At 41.0% G+C, this 20,143-nt stretch overlaps 1 protein-coding gene across 1 annotated transcript in view; it reads right to left on the minus strand.

Annotated features, from left to right (window-relative positions):
* Nucleotides 1–20,143, minus strand: part of DGKI (diacylglycerol kinase iota) — a 444,732-nt gene that overhangs the window by 223,867 nt on the left and 200,722 nt on the right. The window contains exons 7-8 of the mRNA XM_030308513.1: nt 4,933–5,004; nt 1,629–1,745 (exon numbers count right to left, since the gene is read on the minus strand). Of these exons, the coding sequence (XP_030164373.1) occupies nt 1,629–1,745; nt 4,933–5,004 (189 nt within the window). The remainder of the gene's footprint in view (nt 1–1,628; nt 1,746–4,932; nt 5,005–20,143) is intronic.

Here is a 20,143-nt window from a genome sequence, read left to right on the forward strand (position 1 = left end):
ATAGCTCCAGAACTCATTGATGAGTCTTAGAGCTAAGAGTGAACAATCTCATATTCTGTTCCTTTGAAAGCAACACTACAGAAATACACCACCCCGATGTAGTGCAAACTAGTCTCACAGCCTCACGAGTATAATTTTGGATACAGCACCCTTGCTGGTATCATTCTCCTGCCTGCTCTTTCCTCTCTTCTCCATCGATCTAAATCCCACCCATCTTTAAAGAGGTAGAATAAAACCCACCTCTTTCATGAGGCTCTCGCCCTGATCTTTCCTTAAGAGAACTACATAGTTCTTCAGAGCAAGGATCACCACATATTACATCACAATGCCTAGTAGCTTTCCGGAAACCATCAAGGTTTTCGGTGAAAACATATTGGTTGAACTGAAAATTTAATATAAAGTTCTTGGAGACACTACTGAATTTCAGGGGTTGGGAACCAAAGGGTAGTAAAGAAGTAAAAAGGTTAGATTTTTTAAGTTAACACTAAATTGAACATCGGTACACTTGAATTTCAAACACAGTACTATACTTGCTATCACCTTGGGCACCTCCTTTAACAGCTCTTAGCATTTGGCTCTAAAATGTAAGATGAGAAAGCTAAGGCTCCCATTTTTTAATGTACAGATCTTGCACTTGCCTCTGGAAAAGATTTCCCAAGGGCTTTCACGGATTGTAACATGGAAAGATTATTACTAAGTGTTACTCATCAACAGAAGCTGAACTTAAATAAAAACACACAAAGCAAAAGTGTCCATGATCCACCAGTTTTTAAAATAAAACTGAGTCAATGAGAATAAAATGCATGATGATTCTGAAGACCATATAAAGTAGGACTGCCACAGGTTATAAAGATATTACACTCAGTAGGACATCCTAAAGTAGCTGCATCCCCAGGGGAGGTACCACCTTTCCCCCATCACATTAAAAGTCTGCCGTCCCATACCTTGGAGCTAATGGTCTAAGATGTCTAGTACAAAGGTAGAAATTTCGCTGTCAAAGATTACGACCTTGTTGAGAAACCACTAAGGTTTCCCAGAATATTGCAGAGACACTCTAGGACAGAATGTACAACAAGAATTGAATACAGAATGAGATTAGGTATTAAGAGGATAAATTCTACTTTGCCTTAAGAAAAGAGTGTTGCTCTCTGAGCAGGCCTTGTGTATTTAGGAAGGTCATGACCCACAGTCTGCCGGTCAGGTTGGAAGTGGTGGTAATCTCAACCAAACACGGAAGCCTGCACAGTTTGCCCTCACATTCACTCCCTGGGGATGCCCAGGCTGGAAGAGAAGAGAGTTGTGTAAGAAATTAGCTGCACCCACCACTTGTATTTAATGAATTCAGGAGAACACCCAAAGAGAATATCATTAGCATATGAATGGGAAGGAAACATTCCTGCTGTGGAACTTTGATTTCTTTGGGAAAGGGAGGCTGGTTCCATGAGAGAGCCCAACTGCAGTAAAGTGATGGGCTAATGGAATGTACCGGGGAAGCTGAGCATGGGGCTGTGGGGATGAGTGAGCGGAGATTTTAGGAACCCCCAAAAAAAGTCAGGGCAAGAAAAGCAAGAAGCAGCAGTTTCTTCTTCTCTGCACAGGCCCAGCAGCACCAGGGTCCCAGAAGTTACCTGAGGTTTCTTCACCTTAATGATCCAGGTGGGCGGGACAATGACAGCAGCATGAGCCCCCAGGGAGCAGGGTTCTTCAATGTGATGCAGCATGAAGCAGGTCACCTTATTGTGAAACTGAGGAGAAAAATAGGCCAGTAAACAAATCCAGGAATCATACATGGGCACAAGGAGTAAGTACATGTGCACGTGCACGCTCGCCCACAGGCACAGACACTGAGGACACACGCTCCTTATCACTACCCAAACAGCCCTGGAAGTGAGCCGATTTTGAATTCGTTCCACTTTACAAACAGATAAAGAAATCAATCTTGTAGGTCAAGGCCAGCTAAAACTTTATAAGCTTTTAATAGGATATTTACATAACGAGGTCTCGAATGCTTCTATTCATCCTAGCCCTGCATATAATTTTGTTGCACTTGACTTGTGCTGGTCACAGACTAGACGGGAAACAATGCTGAGGAGGAAATGAAGGCAAGCAGAAGAGCAGTTCCTCTCTTTTTGCTAATCATAGATGGAAATCCACCCCGGGTAGTCCCTCCAGTTTAGAACACCCAGGAAAGAAGCAAGAGGTCTCTTCTAGAGAGTTCTTAACTCAAGGGGAAACAAAGAGATTGCCTCTGCTGGGTTTGTTTGGGGCTGCCGAAAAATACAACGAACCTGTTACACTTGGCAAATCTAAAATGCTGCCTGTTTTTGATAGGAAGGAAGTAAATGTAGACTGATGATCGTAGCAATACTTCAGGATTAGTGATTAAACTCTGTACCAACAGACTAAGTGACCATAGGCCAATCACATTTTCAATCCTCTTTTGTGTGTAAAGTGATAGTGATGTGTGGTAATAATATATTCCTAATAAACAAAATCCACATGCTACAATAATTATGGGCCTTAAAGTTTTAATCAGGGATTTTTTAAAAACCTTAACATCAGTTTCTACCGCATTATACTTAATGGAACCGTAATTTGTCATCATAACTGGAACAATTTTAAGAATGGAAGGGAGCATTAATAATAATTACGTTGCAACAAAAGACATAAATTAGGTCGGTCTCTGGAAAACTGGCAAATATGGCCACCCCAATCCTGTCATAGAGAGAATCTGCCTTCATTTCTGCCTATCGTCAAGGTCTGATGTGGTCCAGTAGAAAATTACTAATTAAGTATAAACACAAAATAAATTATTAATTTCCCCTACCATCAGTTATTTGTGATCTCCAAACTATGATGCACTAGAGAAATATTATTTGAATACCTTCTTTAAAAACTGATTTTCTTTCAGCAATTCAGATAAACCCATAAATGCCCATTTTCATTGCATTTCTAAAATGGCCAGGATCTCCGAGACAGCCTGTTTCAACTCCTAATTTGTACTTGTGTCGTCTCCAATCTAGACAGAGAGCTACGTCCAAAAGTGCATAACTTTTACAAGGTGGAGTCAGAGCCTAAACCCAAAAGCCCAGCTCTCAAATCCAGTTTGTTTGTTTGTTTTTTCCTGCTGCCAGAAATGCCTACAGAGGGCACTTATTTGACATTAGATATCCTAGAAGGAATTACCTGTAGGGCTAAAATGTATCACCAATGTAATTTGTCTTAAATTTTTATATTTCTAGTTCTTGCAAAATCACCTACAATGGGATTCAATTGGACTATGAATTAATGTAAAGACAACACATGCTCCAGGTGAAGTGGGATTGAGTTCCCAAATTAATGGACTCTGGATAAACCATCTCACCACAGCCTGGAAGCTCCAACATCGGAACAGATGCAGCCTATAGGAGCCCACGCTGCCAATACTCTCCCACAGGTGGCGTCTCAACAGATCAGGGAAATCAGCAGCACATATACTGTTAGGGACACCTGAAACCTGAATCAGCTTCTTTGTCTCTAGGTGGAGATAGTGCCTTGATGGAATAGGATAGTTTCAATCAAGAACTAGGATGACCTTATATTTGTGAGCAGATTCTTGAACAAAGATTATTTGTGTAAAAATTAACTGAAAGGAGATGGAAATGCCTAGAAAATGTGGCAGGATAGGGACACAGCAAGCACTGAGCTTTCCAGACTAGTGCAACCCTATCTACTGACAATAGGTTCTCCTGATACGTGGGGGCCTAGGGAAATTATGCTACAGAGACTGCGCCAAACTTTATAAAATTCCCAAAGTTCAAAAGCAGCTGACCTACAAACATGTCACTTTTATGTGTTTCACCTAAATTCATCTGCTCTGGCCCTGTGGGCTAGGTTGGCTCGTTAAATCTCATGTGTGTAAGGGGCCAAAGTCTTCCTGCAAACCCTTAGCTGAAATACTGCAGCCCTGTCTTTTCAGGTTGTCTGTGCAATGAACAGACTCTGTCCCAATTACACAGTCATTCAACAAAGTAGGTGAACTGAGAGATTAGAGCAGGGGTCTGGAAACTTTTTCTATAAAAGGCCCGGATAGTAAATAGTTGAGCTTTATGGGGCCATACTGTCTCTGTGGCAACTATCAACTTTGCTATTGTAGCATGAAAGTAGCCATGGACAATACATCAATGGATGGGCATGGCTGTGTTCCAGTAAAATGTTATTTATAAGAACAGGCAGCAGTCAGATTTAGCCTATGGGCCACAGCTGGCCAATCCACAAGTTAGCATTGTCTGGTTAAAAAAAGAACAGGTATGTAGGCAAATAAGAAAATGAACCCTCTGGTTGAAAAGGGGTATTTAAAAAAAATGTCAAAAGGATAGACAAAAGAGGAAAATAGGGAAAACATCACTGGATCCTAACGAACATATATATGTTCAAATGTAAGGAACAGCTATACAAAGAGCTATAACAATATCCAAGCCTAAAGAAGGGTACAAGACCACTCCTTACCCCAGTACAGCCCCATAAAAAAGGCACCCACATCAAAAACAGAAGAACCAAGATGGCTTGATTCCGGTGTTAGAAGGATTATCCAATGGTGCAACTTCCAACCGTAGAGGAGTTATCCACAATCTAGTGCAATGGAAGAAATACATGCTAGGGGGTGAGAAGTCCTCGAGTCTAGACCCAGGGTAGGAACAGGGGAGGATTTCCCAGGCTCTGATCCTAGGCTTCAGTGTGTATAAATTAAAGGGTTACTTGAATCTCTAGTTTCTCCCATTTCATAGAGGCATTAGTCCTATGGTTTAATCTAATCCTTCAAGGATCCTATGTGAGAGAAATAATACATAAATTAGGATGACCTTCCGTTTACAGACAGCAACTCAAGTAATGACATAGGTTCATTTTGATAAAACAAGAGCCCACTTTGTTTCATTTCGTTCCCAAACTTACCGCCTGTTTGCACCAGGAACAGCTGATAGCCACAATCTCTTTACTGTGGAAGGAGAACTTTTGCTGGAAGCCCTGGGAGGTTAGGACAAGAGATAGAGAATTTAAAACCACTTCAATCACGGCACGCATTTGCCCTCCTGAAGTCCAATGAAGTGAGGAAGGCCAGATGTGTCCCCACCACTCAAGGTGACTGGGAATGCCAATGCCACATTCAGCACTTACGTCCCACCCTCTGCCATGTAAGAGTTTCCTACCCCTGAATCATCTGGAGCGTGAGAGGAGGCACCAATATTTGCTGTGCCACTAAGTACTCAAGCCAGCCACAAAGAGAGTTGTTTCTTTTCCCCCGAATAAATGTGGTTTGGATAGGGTTTTATTACAAGCAAAAGAAAAGCCACTATTGGGCCACATAGTTCTTTTCAATGATGGGCATCCATCTCAGAGCTGCTGTGCAACCTTAACATCTGAGAATGCACAGAGAGAGAAATTAAGTATCAGAGTTAGGACCTAGAAGCAGGGGTGTGGAAGAGTCCGAGGGTGTAGGAGGATTTTCAAACTTTCGCCATCCCCCTTGGGGCTCCAAACAAGCAGCTTTCAATGTTTATTCTTCACCAGCAAGCAGGAAAGAGATTAATGGAATGGCAAACACAATCCTTTTAAATGAACAAACAATTACTTTTCAATCAAGAATGGAAGAGGCGCTTTTTGGCTGTTGCTATCCTTAAAGAATTATCAGAGAGAAGTAAGTACGCAGTAATGCTCAAAGAATTTCGTTTAGCCTTCCCAAAGCTCTTCCATTTCTATCTTCCTGTGACATCTATACTCGAGTAAAGTAATGCAAAGCAATGACAAAAAAAAATTGTAAAAGGGATTTTGTAAAGTGATCAAAAGAAAACACAAAGATGTGATACGCAGGGAAGCTATTAAGACATTGGCTGAAAAGTTTTGCTTTAATGTGTACAGATAATCTTAAGAAAAAAAATCAATTTACACATTATTAAAAGAATTCTCAATGGCATTTTGTGCAGTCCCCAGAATTCCTACCAATCTGTAGCATTTTAAATACCATGGAGCGTTTTCTCCATTTTGAGCCTCTCCCTCTTCTTGGGCTCCTAAAACACAGTCACGTTCTCCACCTGCTTCTCTGGTCCCCTGCACACGATATAAGACCAGGACCGCTTTCAGTCCTCTGTACTCTGTGATTCCTCCTTTAATCCCTTTCTTTTGCCCCAAACTCAAATCTCACTTCCAGAAACATGACTGAACATCAGACTCTCCTGGATTTTGAAAAATCTCTCCTTCAATATCCCTTTCTCAAAAACTTAAGTGATAACAATCATTCCAAGTGCAGAGAAGTGAACACAGCAGGGGGGGGTGACCACTCTCCTTACACAGCTGCTTGCAAGCCTGGCCCTTGACTAGCATCTAGAAACTTGGACTTCCAGAGGGGTTCCCCATTCCCCCAACAGTTAAGAGTGGCTCACTGCACCTAAAATGTTGGTACAAATGATGTGGTTTATGCTAAACACCTGCTTTCCTTTTGAGACTCTGGGATGTGGATATGTGCCACGCAGAAGGTGCTTATGTAACCAGCCCCCAGTAAAAACTCTGTGCACTGTGCCTCTAATGAGACTGGAGGACAACATTTCACAAGTGTGGTCACAACTCATATGGGAGGAATTAAGCACACCCTGTGTGACTCTGTTAGGAGAGGACTTTCAGAAGCTTGCACCCAGTTTCCTCCAGGTTTTGCCCCATGTGCCTTTTCTTTTGCTGATTTTGCTTTGGATCCTTTCATTGTGATAAATCAGAGCTGTAATACATACTGAGTCCTGGGAGTAATCCTAATGAATCTTCGACACAGGTGGTCTTACGGACCATAACACACTCACCTCTCCCCAAATAATGCCTCTTTCTGTCAATGATACTATCATTTTCCCCCAGGAAATGACACACTGTTTGTAAAACACACGTGGACTGAATTATGAGGACAGGTGTGGTGTTCAGTGCTGTGTGGCCACCAACAACCCACACAGCCCCCAGCACGGAGACTTAGAACGGCCAGACAGAAACAGCTTACAGAGAGGACACCGAGTCCGGGGGCCAAAGGGTTAGGTATGCAGGTCTTTTCAACTCAGTGGGATAGAATTCCATTCACTAGGAGTCAATGTGATATATGACGGCACCAAATCTGAAGCAATGAATTCACATGGGAGGTGTCTGCCAAGTTCCTCATCATCTCTCAAGGCACTCTTGATGGACTGGGCAAAAGAGAGATGAATAAAACTTCTCTTTAGAGCCAGTGAAACAGCCTGTGACTGCGGGAGGAAGGAAGCTAGCAGCCAAGAGCAAGGCTACTGATGCTGGTGCAGTGCCTGTGCAGGAGCTCCTGAGGCCAGTCTTGGCCATGCAGCTAGGCCCTTCTATCCTGCACCCCGTGTCCAGCAGCCATCAGGCTCCACAGATTGGTCACTCCACATCTGGATGTCTGCTCCATTTTCTAATTTGTTTCTCCTGGGATGGTCTGTTTTCCCCTATATTCTTCAACCTATCCTGGGCATGGCCTCCAGGGAAAATACTGCTTCTTACATATCAGTGGCTGTCTCAAAATACTCAAATAGCGACTTCTTTCCTCAAAATTATAGGATCAACTATTCACACTGGCATCTAGAGCCACCCACAATCTTCCCAATTTTTCGACACCAATCTCCCATGCCTATTATAAATTCCTGTGTTTAGTAGGATGGATTTCGTTATATTTTCAACATGCTTTGTTCATTTCCATGTTTTTGCCCATTTTTTTCTCTGTTCTCTTCAAGCCACCATCTAGAATGCCTACCAGTATTTCACATACAGCATCTGAACTTTACTTGCACTACAAAATTCCAAGTCTTCTAAGATCACCTGAATTCACTGTGATGGCTCCTCCTGGATTATAAGCCTTTCCACCTGGCCCTCACCTGGCATTGATGAAGTGCCCTAAGTTGCTGGTTATTTTATATGCACACGAATTATCTCTCCAATGGAATTATGAGCTCTTTGAGAGAAGCACTTATAATATTTCTTGACAGATTTCTACAATCCAGCATAGTTCTTTGAAAATCATAGGCAGGGTACATTTTCTAATGGAAGAAGAAAGTCACTGCTACCACATCATGATCCAATTATGAATTTTATGCTATCCAGACCTTAAAAACCTAACCCAAACCACCTGAAAATATGCCCCTTACATAATCTTCCTCCCTTCCTCCTATAGGCATGGGAAGCATACTGGGATTCTAATTTTCATTTCTTAAATCTGTGACATCGACATGTTGCATGGCTGAAAACCAGTATGGTAGAATTGGTAACACAAGAGCAGTAGCCCCAACTAGAAGTCGGACTGTTCTGTGCCAAATGTATAAGTGGACAGAGTCTTAAACACTATTACCCAGCCACCATTCTATCAATTCATACAACAGATGATGGTATATCAAATAGAAGCTTATGGAGAGTCGGCAAAGCTAAGAATAGTTCTTGGCTCTTCTAATTATTGGCCTGGTGATCTCAGGCAAATCACTTAACACTTCCAGTTTCTCCCTTCACCTGAAAATGAGAATAAAAATACAAACTTCTCCTATACCACAAAATAGTTTTATTTATCAAATAAGGCAATTTACCTGAAAGATCTTTATAACACAGTAAGTATAAATGAAAGAATATTTTTATTGCGAAGATCCATCAACAGGAACCTCTCCCACCACCTTGCTGATGAAGTCCCCCAGTGACTAAAAGGACTAGTAATACTCTATTTGATGGTACAGAGTATGCGTATTAGCCCAGCCCTCTACTGCATATTGGCCTTCTGGCTTCAGAGAGAAACAGACACAATCCACTGTAGTCCCAACAGCCAGGACGATACCAGAAACAAACAACTAGGGCTCTGGGCACTCTGCTCATATAGAATTGTAGTGGGTCCCTTGGAAACGAGGTCTGTTCTTTGTTTTGAATGCTAGTCTGACACAGTCACAGCAGCTTCGGCTTCAGGGTTATTGTCTAACATACAGACATAAATAGAACCACATCAGAGCCTTCATGCACCAAGTTCCCACAGACCACCTGTGATGGGGAGGTTTTGGCCGGGATCTCAGCACAGCAAAAAGAGCCAGATTCCTAATTACCCATTTTAAAATTCTGGCCCAAATCTAATATTATGGTACTGACAGATGCCCCTACTGAATTTCAACTGACTAGGATTTTTAAGGACTATTTTGTTCATCACTATCACAAAGGAAAATGGGGATGGGAGGGCCAGATACTTTAGATCTAACGGGCTTCAGAATTATAAATGCCATGAACCTCTTTTTGGTTGATTTTTTTAATGGAATTAAACCTTTGGAATACAATTTAAACAACATTTATTCTGAGCAGCTAAAACTTTGCTATCTCTTTTTCTTCTGCAATCTAGGGGATATACCCAATGGCAGTCAGTTCCACAGCCTTGGCTTAAACCAGGGGAAAAAAAAGGGCTTTATTTGAAATGAACTGAAATTATTTTACTGTTTATGTATTTAACCGAGGTTTGGGTAAGGGAAACTCCCGACCACCATCTGAGTCCCTGTTTGATTTCATTTTATCCAACAGAATTGTTGATACTTCCCTTGCCTCCAAACTTTTAAACAACAAAAACAAACCAAACCTCCCTGTATCGCTCCCATGTCCAAGATTCACAAAGTATTGCAAAAGGCAAACCCAAGGGAATGATAAGAGTAAGTCAATATTTATTTCAAAACAGAACTTGAAGCATGTTTGCTCAAGTACTTTCTAGAATTTTTGAAAAATAGATATACTTTTACACTTTCTAGATTTAACATCTAAAACGTTCGGAAGTTAGATGCAAGTTCATTATTTCTAGAAAAGTAAAATAAAATAAAACTGTTGTGAAGTTGTAAGTTGTAAACTTATCCAACGAGATATGAATACCATGGCGATTTAATACAATAAAAAAGGGAACATTTCCGATCAGGGCAGTACCTCACTGAAGATCTCAAACTGGTGGTGTGGGTTCAGTGCAACTGCTTTTAACCAGCTTAGGCTCACAAACAACTGTGACAGTTAAGCACCACCAGCTGAAGCTGATAAATAACTAAGACCGTGAGTGACTCCGGAGTAGACCCACACCAACCTAACTGAAAACATCTTTTTAGCCACTAAAAAAATGGTACTTCTTTGACCTTAGACTGACCCCAGCACGGACGCACAGCAACCTAATCTGACTGATCTAAAAACTTCTTTCTGACTAATAAAAAATGACACTTGTTTTAACCAACTATCTACAGACTCACAGAGTAATACTGCCCTCTCCAGAGTGCAACCTTTAATTTTTTTTTAAATATAATTTATTGTCAAGTCAGCTAACATATAGTGTATACAGTGTGCTCTTGGTTTCGGGGGTAGATTCCTGTGATTCATCACTTACATACAACAACCTTTAATTTTCAATTAACAAAACCACCATAAACCAATCCCTTTCCTAGTGCACAGATGTTGTTGACATTTTCCCCCTCAAGGAACTATTGCCTTGATGTGTGTACCCTTGCCTGACAATGTGAATCAGCAGATGTTAGGCTACTTCTACAATGTGCCTTTTTCCTTGCTCTTCTCAGTGAGAATTTGGTAGCATTGATATACGCACCCTTATGGTTAGTGCAGCTTTATAATAGCCAAGATATGGAAGTAACCTAGGTGTCCATCGATGGATGAATGGATAGAGAACACGTGTGCACGTGTACTATGGAATATTACTCAGCCATAAAAAAGAATGAGAAGTTGCCATTGAGATAACATGGATAGACTACAGGGTATTATGCTAAGCAAACTACGTCAAACAGAGAATTTCACTTACATGAGGAATCTAAAAAACAAAACAAATGAACAAATGAAAAACAGAAACAGACCCGTAAACAGAGAAGTGGTGGTTGCAAAAGGACAGAGGTGTGGGTGGATGTGCAAAATAGGTCAAGGGGAGTGAAGGTATAGGCTTCTAGTTAGGAAATAAGTTAGTCACAGGAATAAAAGGTACAGCATAGGTAATATAGGCAATGGTTTGTAATAGTGTTGTATGGTAACAGATGGTAGCCACACTTGTGATGAGCACAGCAGATAGACTTGTCCAATCACTATGTTATACATGAAACTAATATAACCCTGTGTCAACTGTACTCTAATAAGAAAACAAAAAAATATAGAATAAAGGGCAATGCTAATATTCTAGCTTATGCAACAACAGTTTATTTACTCATAGAAAATCTAATCTACCTGAACTTCCTAAATCTCCCATGCCGATTTTACTAGTCTTAAGCTAAAATTTTTATGAATATTCAATATTTTCATAATGTAAACCCATGTGGTCATCTAAATTGAATTATAATAAGTGAAGTCTTTATAAATGGAGTTAAAGCAAGCGATGTCTTTATAACTTCTGACAGTGCTGCAAATTAAGAATCTACAGTGACTTTATTATAATTATCTTTGAAGAATCTTAAATTCTTGCCTATCGGGCTTATTATAACAGCATTATTTAAAGCTTCTGAAAATTTATCAATGACCTTACTGTCCATAATATGCTCTCACTCCAGGGTAATCGCTGACTTACACACAGATTGACACTGTATTATTTTTCAATAAAACATTCTGTGTCCTTCCATTCTACTATTGCTAGAATTACAACACATGAATCAGAGTCAGTCTCATTATTCTCATAGTTTCAGCTTTTTCCATCAATTTAACTGAAGGCCCCTGCTATAAACTACAAATCAGGGGTGCCTGGGTGGTTCAGTCGACTAAGCGTTTGACTCTTGATTTCACCTCAGGTCATGATCTCTCAGTCATGAGATCAAACCCTGTGTTGGGCTCTGCACTGAGTGCCAAGCTTGCTTGGGTTCTCTCTACCATCCCTCTCTGTCCCTCTGCTGCTCGTGCACATGTGCGCTCTCTTTCTCTCTCTCTCTCTCAAATTAAATAAATAAACATTAAAACAAATAAACTACAGATCATAAATTAAATATCCTGTGCAGGCGGGAAGCAAAATTTGGGGCAGTCTTCTTAGCAAAGTTAACAGTTACTATGAACTTGTCAGACTGTCCGAAGAGCTTAAGACTTGATTCCAGAACTTAGTCATTCCAGAGACAGATGACTTTATGGAAGCAGACCGCTTACCTCAGAATATTGTAATTAAGGAATAATTAGAATAATTCTACAAGAATGGGAATTGATTTACATGGTAACTATTTTTAACTGTGGTATTTATAGTTCATATTTTTATGACTATCCTGATTCTAAGACAAAAATACTTTATACAAGTACTTAGTGTTATACTCAGTATGTCCAAAACTGCATATAAAATGTTAACCATTGTTTTTATGTTAGTCCTAGAATACGAGGCAAGTTCCTTACATGAAAGTACTTTCCTAATGATACAAGCAGCTAATCACGGTAATGATCATCCATGAAAATTAATTTCATCTGATTGTCCCATAATTGATACACTTACCAATAAAATTATAACACTGATAATATTCACCACACAGGTTGTTTTATTTGAAAACAACTTTTCCTAAAGATGGGACTGATGTTACTACAGTTACCAATACAAATCACTGCAGCTTTTCAGAGAAGCCATATAATCTACAATCCTGCTGACAGTATGACATTCCAGGAAATAAGTGGTTATACTTTTACCCTTAACTAAAAGAGGAAAATGGTCTTCTGCCGGAAGAACTAACTATGCTTTGTTTTTGTGTAAACTTGGGCTATTTTGCTATAATGGCTCTCAGACAGTTGAGAAAGAGACTTATAAAAGTTGCCAAAATTACTCAAATTGTGCCCTTCCCCACCCCGGTTTCATGAATGTATGTCAAAGTACTATTACCATATGCTGTATGCTTAGAGAAAGAAAGGATTCTGCTGTCTAGAAAGAGTCTTGACTTCATTTTAAGGGTTTAACAGTCAATTGATGGATTTTCCAGCTATGCCTCATGTATCAACTATTTCTGTAAGATTTTGATTGTTTTTTCTTCTATTACAGCAATTCTGGCATTTCTACTACACTTAACATGGACTGATATTGTTTTTGTTGTTGTTGTGGTTAAGTTTTCAAACACCATAGAGTGTTACATTACTCTTCCTGGTAGTACTACAAATGGCCTAATTATTTTTCACACCAGCATGCCCAGCCAGGGAGGTGTATAGGCACAAAGGAAGAACAGATTTCATCTCAAAAGGTCTAGCTGCAGGACCTCACCAGTATGTACCAGCTGGAATGGGAACAAGTGTATGGGACTGCATTCTGAAGGTTCAGAATAAAAGGGGCAGGACTTCAAGCTGGATAAAGGAATCTCTCAATGTGGGAGTGTTCCTCTACAATAGAGCATTTAACACATTATCAGGAACCTCAGAAGATCATGCTACTAACACTTGACAGCATTCTGAAAACTTGAATAAAGAAAGATTCGTGTTAAATGAAATGGAAATGCCAGAATCACTGTGACAGAGGAAGTGATGAAAATCTCACAGAAGTAGGCACAATAGAGTTGCTATATTAGGTACAGCTAGAAAATCCATTAGTTGACTGTTCTGCGAGAGGATGCAAAGGATACTCCTCTCAAAAAAGCAATGAAAAACTGGCAAGAAGGACACCATCACTGGTGAGCAGCTCTTCTCTGGAGGTTATGTCTAAGGGTAGGAAATGGCTAACAGAATGAGTACTCTGACAGCAACTGGAATTATGGAATCTCAAGATGATAGAGACCATGTGGCAGCACTTAACCACTGAAGCAATGTGGGTACAATTACTCCAACACTGAAGTTGCAGCCAAGGGGCTTGACCTACAGAGAGCTATCAAATGGTTAATACAGCATGACCTCTCTAGAGACAAGATGGATTATCAGATAAAATGGGTATGACTCAACCAATACAATCCAAAGAAATCAAGAATGGAGGATCAAGAGATGGGAGGACAAACGCTCCCATAATGAGTCATAATCTTTTGCCTCATTTCTGGACTCACACCAGTTCTCAAAGGGAAAACTCACTGATTAGAGAGAGCAAGTCCGCAGGAGAAAAATCCTGCAACATCCTAGCAATGGTCTATGGCAACATTTCCCCAGCCTCTAACTAAAAGGATCTATAGACATTTATTTGGGAAGATGTACACTGGGCAGAACTGTCCAAATATTCTAAAGACTACTGGACTAGAGTCCAAGTTGGTATGTGTACCCAACGACCTGGGTATGAAGCAACATCTTGGTGCCCTGTTAGAGTATGGATGTACAAGGCCAATTAAAAAAAAATGAAGTCCTGGACCAAGACTGGCTCACAGAGAGTCTACTGGTCCACAAAGCCACCAGAGTTAATTTCCCTGGTCCCTAATTGTGTAACTGGAGTGAACATATCTTGTATATTTGGAGGAACTCCATTTATTGGCTTCCTAGTCTGCTGTGTAAGAGCTAGCACAGAGAGGAAACCCACATGAAACCCCACACCATCCTCTCAGTCATATCTAAATCAAAACCAATGCCACATTCTCAAAAGTAATAGGTATTAGGTGATATTAAATGATTAATTTTTTTAAGTTATAATAATGGTATCGTATTTACATTTTTTTTAAAGTTATTATCTCTTTACATGCCACCCTAAAAGACTACAAGAAGCAGTGGTGGTGTTCCCCAAAATATCTCCATTTAGTTCACGTGTGGAGCTCCTACAAAACCAGACATCACATTGGACATTAATGCTGGACTACCGGAAATTCAACCCAGTGTATCTAAATGCAGCTACTGTACCAAATTGGGCATCTTCTGGCTTTGAGTGTATGACATGCAGCCACTAATGTGACAAATGAATTCTTTTCCATATCTTCTGGAAAGGGAATCAAAAATTGTTTACATTCACTTGGTAGAGTTAACAGGGCTTTTAACCCTCTGAATCCTATCCAAATGTAGTACAAAGGGACCTGAACCATTTGAACATTCTGAAGAACACCACTTGATATAGATCACATTATGTCAAAATGGATGAGCAAGAAATGGCAAGTACACCAGAGGGTACAGTAGGTGGGGCTCCTGGGTGACTTAGTCGGTTAAGCATCCGACTTCAGCTCAGGTCATGATCTCATGGTTCATGAGGTTGAGCCCCATGTCAGGTTCTCTGTGCTGACATCTTGGAGCCTGGAAACTGCTTTCGATTCTGTGTCTCCCTCTCTGCCTTTCTGCCCTTCCCCTGCTCACACTGTGTGTGTGTGTGTGTGTGTGTGTGTGTGTGTGTGTGTGTGTGTCTCAAAAATAAATAAACATTAAATTTTTTTAAAATAAGACAGAAGGTGCGGAGATAACCACTATGAGAAATCAGAGATCCCACACATCAGTGAAGCATCTAGGGTTAGTGGTTAAGAGCATGCTAGAATATCCTATCCAATTTAAAGGAAAGACGATTGCATTTCACAAGTTTGACTACTAGCAGTGAACCACAGCACTCAGTAGGCCTCTTTGGGTTCTGGAGGCAGCATACCCTACACTGAGGAATACTGTCCTGATCCATTTACTGGATGACATTAAATGCTTCTAGCTTAGAATGGAGCCTAGAGCAGAAAACAACTCTGGACCAGGTGCAGTCTGCAAAGAAAGTAGGCCCTGTCAGTTGGGCCATACAACCAAGAAGACCCCATGCTACTAGAGATACTAGGCAGGAGAGGAGATACCCTCTGGAGTTTATGGCAAACACCACCGAGAGAATTGCAACACAGATTGGATTATGAAACAAGGTTGTGCAGAAGAGAACCGTGTATCTCTCAAAAAACCGCTCCTCTACTCTTATGCTGTGCTGGAAGAATGCCTGACTACAAATCACCAGGAGGTCGTGACCCGGGCCCTGTCGGATCACTAAGCCATAAGGTTGGGTGGACCCAGCTGCCATCCATCATCACATTTAACTGGGACCATCTGGGATCCAGCATGAGCGGTTTGAAAGAGCACAAGTACAACATATGGGTGGGTAACTCAGACTCTCTACATCATCTCTTATACATCGTACCAGGTCTCTTTTTTTTTAAGTTTATTTATTTATTTTGAGAGAGAGAGAGAGTGAGTGAGAAGGGGAGGGGCAGGGAGACAGGGAGAGAGAGGATCCCAAGCAGGCCCCGGGCTGCCAGCGCAGTGCCCAAAGCAGGTCTCGAACTCATGAACCATGAGATCATGACCTAAGCCAAAACCAAGAGTACAACGCTCATCTGAGCCATCTGGGCACCCCCACCCCCACCGCCAAGCCTCTCATCTGACTCACACCTATGGAAATAAGGAAGTCCCTAATGATCATCTGAAAGAGACAGGAAAAAGCTGAAATTGGTTTGCAGATGGGTCAACTTGGCATATGAGTCCAGGGCAAACATGTACTACTGCTTCCCTAAAGCCTACTCAGCCCACTCCGGAATGGCCCAGAGAAATGTAAATAGGAAGAAATCCTCCCAATCAACATTACTTCAGGTAGAGCATCTGGTGACCCACTTTGTGTGAAAAGATAGGTAGCCTGATATATGAATACATAATGACTTACAGGCAATGGTGAATGGCTTGGCTAGTTGATCAAAGACTTGGAAGCAAACAGGGAGGTGTGGGGAAGAGGCATATGGATGCACATACGAAAGTAAGTATAAGGAGTGAGGATCCCTATATTACATATTAATGCCCACCAGAGAGCACTCAGTTTGTAAGAACTAAAAACTCAGACATAGTAACTCAGACTGCACACTGTCATGAGCCATCCATGGACTTCTGTCCATGTACCACCATGATACCAGTGATGAATGTTGTTTGGATCCCACATTAAAGGATTCTAAAACTGAGCTGCCTACTGCCCCTGCTGAATGTCTAACCTTCCAGCAAAAGATTCCAAGGCTGAGCATCCAATGTGGCACCATCCCTCAAAGGGGATGGGCTTCAGTCAGCCCAGAAGAAGGGAAAGGTAAGCCCATACCCAGAACATATGTTGATTCTAGTCAAGATAAGTTGCTGCCCCTTCCACAGTGGAAAGGATTCGGTGGGATCAATTTGCCATCAAGCAGCTGTTGACCGGGCTTCGGCTGACACCACCATATAAAGGCTTACAGAGTGTGTGACCCACCAACACTGGATCCTGCATAACATTGTGTCGGACTGGAGAAACTATTTTCCAACAGTGGAGGTGCAGGAGTGAGCATACAGCCATGAAATACACTGGTGCCATCACATCCCACAGCATCCAGAAGCTGCAGGCCTAAAAGACAGATGGAATGGCTTTTGAAGGTGTTAACAGACACTAGCTTTCAGAGGACACCCTATGAGCACCATCCTCCAGTCTCATTGTACTCACTAAATCCAGGATCATTTCGTGGTGTTTTTGTTTCCAGGGTAAAATATATGGATGCAGAACCCAAGGAGTAAGACTAGGAGCAGCCATGCCTACCATCATCCCATTGGCCTGCTTGGGGAATTTATGTTTCCCATCCCCAGAACTCTGGGCTCTGAGGGTCTGAATCCCATGTGGGGAACATCCCCACCACAGGACATAATAGGAGGCCCTTAAACCTTAAACTACCACTGCAGCTACTGACGCTGAGATCTTTGTGTCAAGAGAGTAGCAGGCACAGGAAGGAGTCACAATCTTGGCAGGAGTAATTGATCCCGACCGTTAAGTGGAGGTACAGTTGTCATTTAACAATACAGGCAAGAAGAATATATCTGGCACCCAGATTACCCACTGGGGCATCCTTTCTGCAGTTCAACTCCTCCCTCTGCCCAATCCTAGGGCCTTCATAGTGAAGGCATTTCTGAAGAAAGAGCAACAGGGACCAGACTGACCAAGCACTGCATTAGCTACGACTACCAGGACACTGACCATGCCAAAGACTAGGGAACAGTGGCAGTAGCAAAGTGGCCCTACAGATGAGACGCTGAGTGACTTAACCACTGGGGCCTGCAGTGCACTACTTCTGAGCCCTCACCCCCATGTCCCCTTTCTTTTTTTTTTTTAAACCACTTTATTGAGGTATGATTGACATACAAAAAGCTGTACATATTTAATGTGTAGAACTTGATGAGTTTGGAGATAAGTATACACTTATGAAACCATCACCACAATCTATGCCACAAACATATCCATCACCTTCAAAAGTTTCCTCCTGCCCTCATTAGTAGGTATTATTTTGTGATAAGAACCTTAACATAATATCTAACCCTTTAGCAAAATTTTAAGTCTACAATACTGTGCTGTTCCCGACGGGGACTCTGTGGTACAGATCTCAAGGATTCATTTCGTCCTGCATAACTAAAACTTTGTTCCTTTTGACTAATACTTCCCCATTTCCCTTCCTGGATGAATCTGGAGGACATTAATGCTCAGTGAAATCAGCCAGACACAGAAAGACAAATACTATATGATACCACTTATATGAGAAACTAAAAACAGTCAAACACATAGAAGAAGAGAGCAGAATGCTGACTGCCCTTGTCTCTTTTCTTGATACTCAGCCAAGGACAAAAAGAAAAGCCAGGCTTCCAGCAGCTCCATTGTCAGGGGCTCCATGGAGAGGCTTGATTTCTTTGCCCTGGTTGTATTACCCACTCTACACCTCCTCATTGATCCTCCTGAAGTTAAGGGCAGAAGATTCCACTGTTATAGCAAACACAAACTGCCTAACCAGTGAATATATCCTTACTCTTGAACTTCCATTCCTTGTTCCTAACCTTGCAGTGTCTCTTGATAGCTGACCCCAGGGCACACACATTTTCAGATGAGTGGAGAATGGTGCTTTAAGGTGGTAAGGGAACATCTCCCATATTTCTCCATTATTTTGATTTTATCTCCATTATTTTTCTCTAATGCCTTTCACTATTCATATAATATCTCAACCATACCCCCATAGGATGGTTTTAACCATTTTCTCCTTTTTGCAATAAAAAAAAATTCTATTAAATATACTTCCTTTAGTTGTATATGTCTCAAATATCGTACCATAAGTTCATTTTAAATTCATTTTTAACAATATTCATTAAAGAGTAGTTTTTGGGACACCTGGGTGGCTCAGTCAGTTGGGCGTCTGACGTCAGCTCAGGTCATGATCTCACAGTCCGTGAGTTCGAGCCCCGTGTCGGGCTCTGTGCTGATAGCTCAGAGCCTGGAGCCTGCTTCGGATTCTGGGTCTCCCTCTCTCTCTGCCCCTCCCTTGCTCATGCTCTGTCTTTCTCTGTCTCAAAAATAAATAAAAACATTAAAAAAGAAAGTAGTTTTGACATTTTCCCATTTAATTAATGTTATGCTCTTTAATTTACTTAAATTATACATAATAGTATATATGATTTACAGACAAATAATCTGTAATGATGTGGCATGTTGGTTAGCAAACTGGAAGGTATCAAAAACGCAAACCAAAATTTAAGTAGGTATCATTGTATTAACAATTGCTTTCAATATTTGATGTTTGAAAGTTGAGAATTCCGAGTTTCAAAAAGTTAGCTCATTTATTTTTATAACTTTTATATGTTTCTAAATGAAGAAACAAAAGATAAGGTCTCAAATTATGATTTACAAGCAGATTTTCACAATTATCACACTGCTCAGTTTGGCTGCTTGGTTCCTTCAAAAATGAAAGGTCCAATTAGCCAAAATCATGAGTATATTTTTTTCTTTGCCTGTCAATTTTTTCAAGTACTAAGCAAACTCTGATTGAATAAAATGTATAGATGCGGTAAAGGTCAGTAAGAGATAGGTTTGCAGAGTAAGTATGCATCTTTCTTTTCATCGTTGAATGAATATAGTTTTACATTAAACAGTATGTGCTAGATCAATCCCACTGTCTCTCCAGACCCAATATTTTTCTTTATCCCATGTCTCATTGTAAAGAGTTCATTTTTATGGATTGCTTCAACAGTTTCTACTGGTTTCTATTGGATTTGGCCATTGGAGATATATTGAAGGTGAGTGGAGTTGGGGTATTTATTCCCCCCAGCTGGTAGGTCACCTGAGCTGGCTAAGTCTTGTGACTAAAGGTTACAGCTCGTGTGAACGGGTTCTCTCCATCTCCTCACCTCTTCAGACGTGACTTGACCATGGCTCCCTGCTGAGTTCTTCACTATTCCTTGTGGTTTCTCTATACTCTGCTCACACTTTTTAAATATTCTCTCTGTTAAATACTCATCAAAT

This window comes from Lynx canadensis, chromosome A2, assembly GCF_007474595.2.
Source record: "Lynx canadensis isolate LIC74 chromosome A2, mLynCan4.pri.v2, whole genome shotgun sequence".
In the NCBI taxonomy this organism is placed as follows: Eukaryota; Metazoa; Chordata; class Mammalia; order Carnivora; family Felidae; genus Lynx; species Lynx canadensis.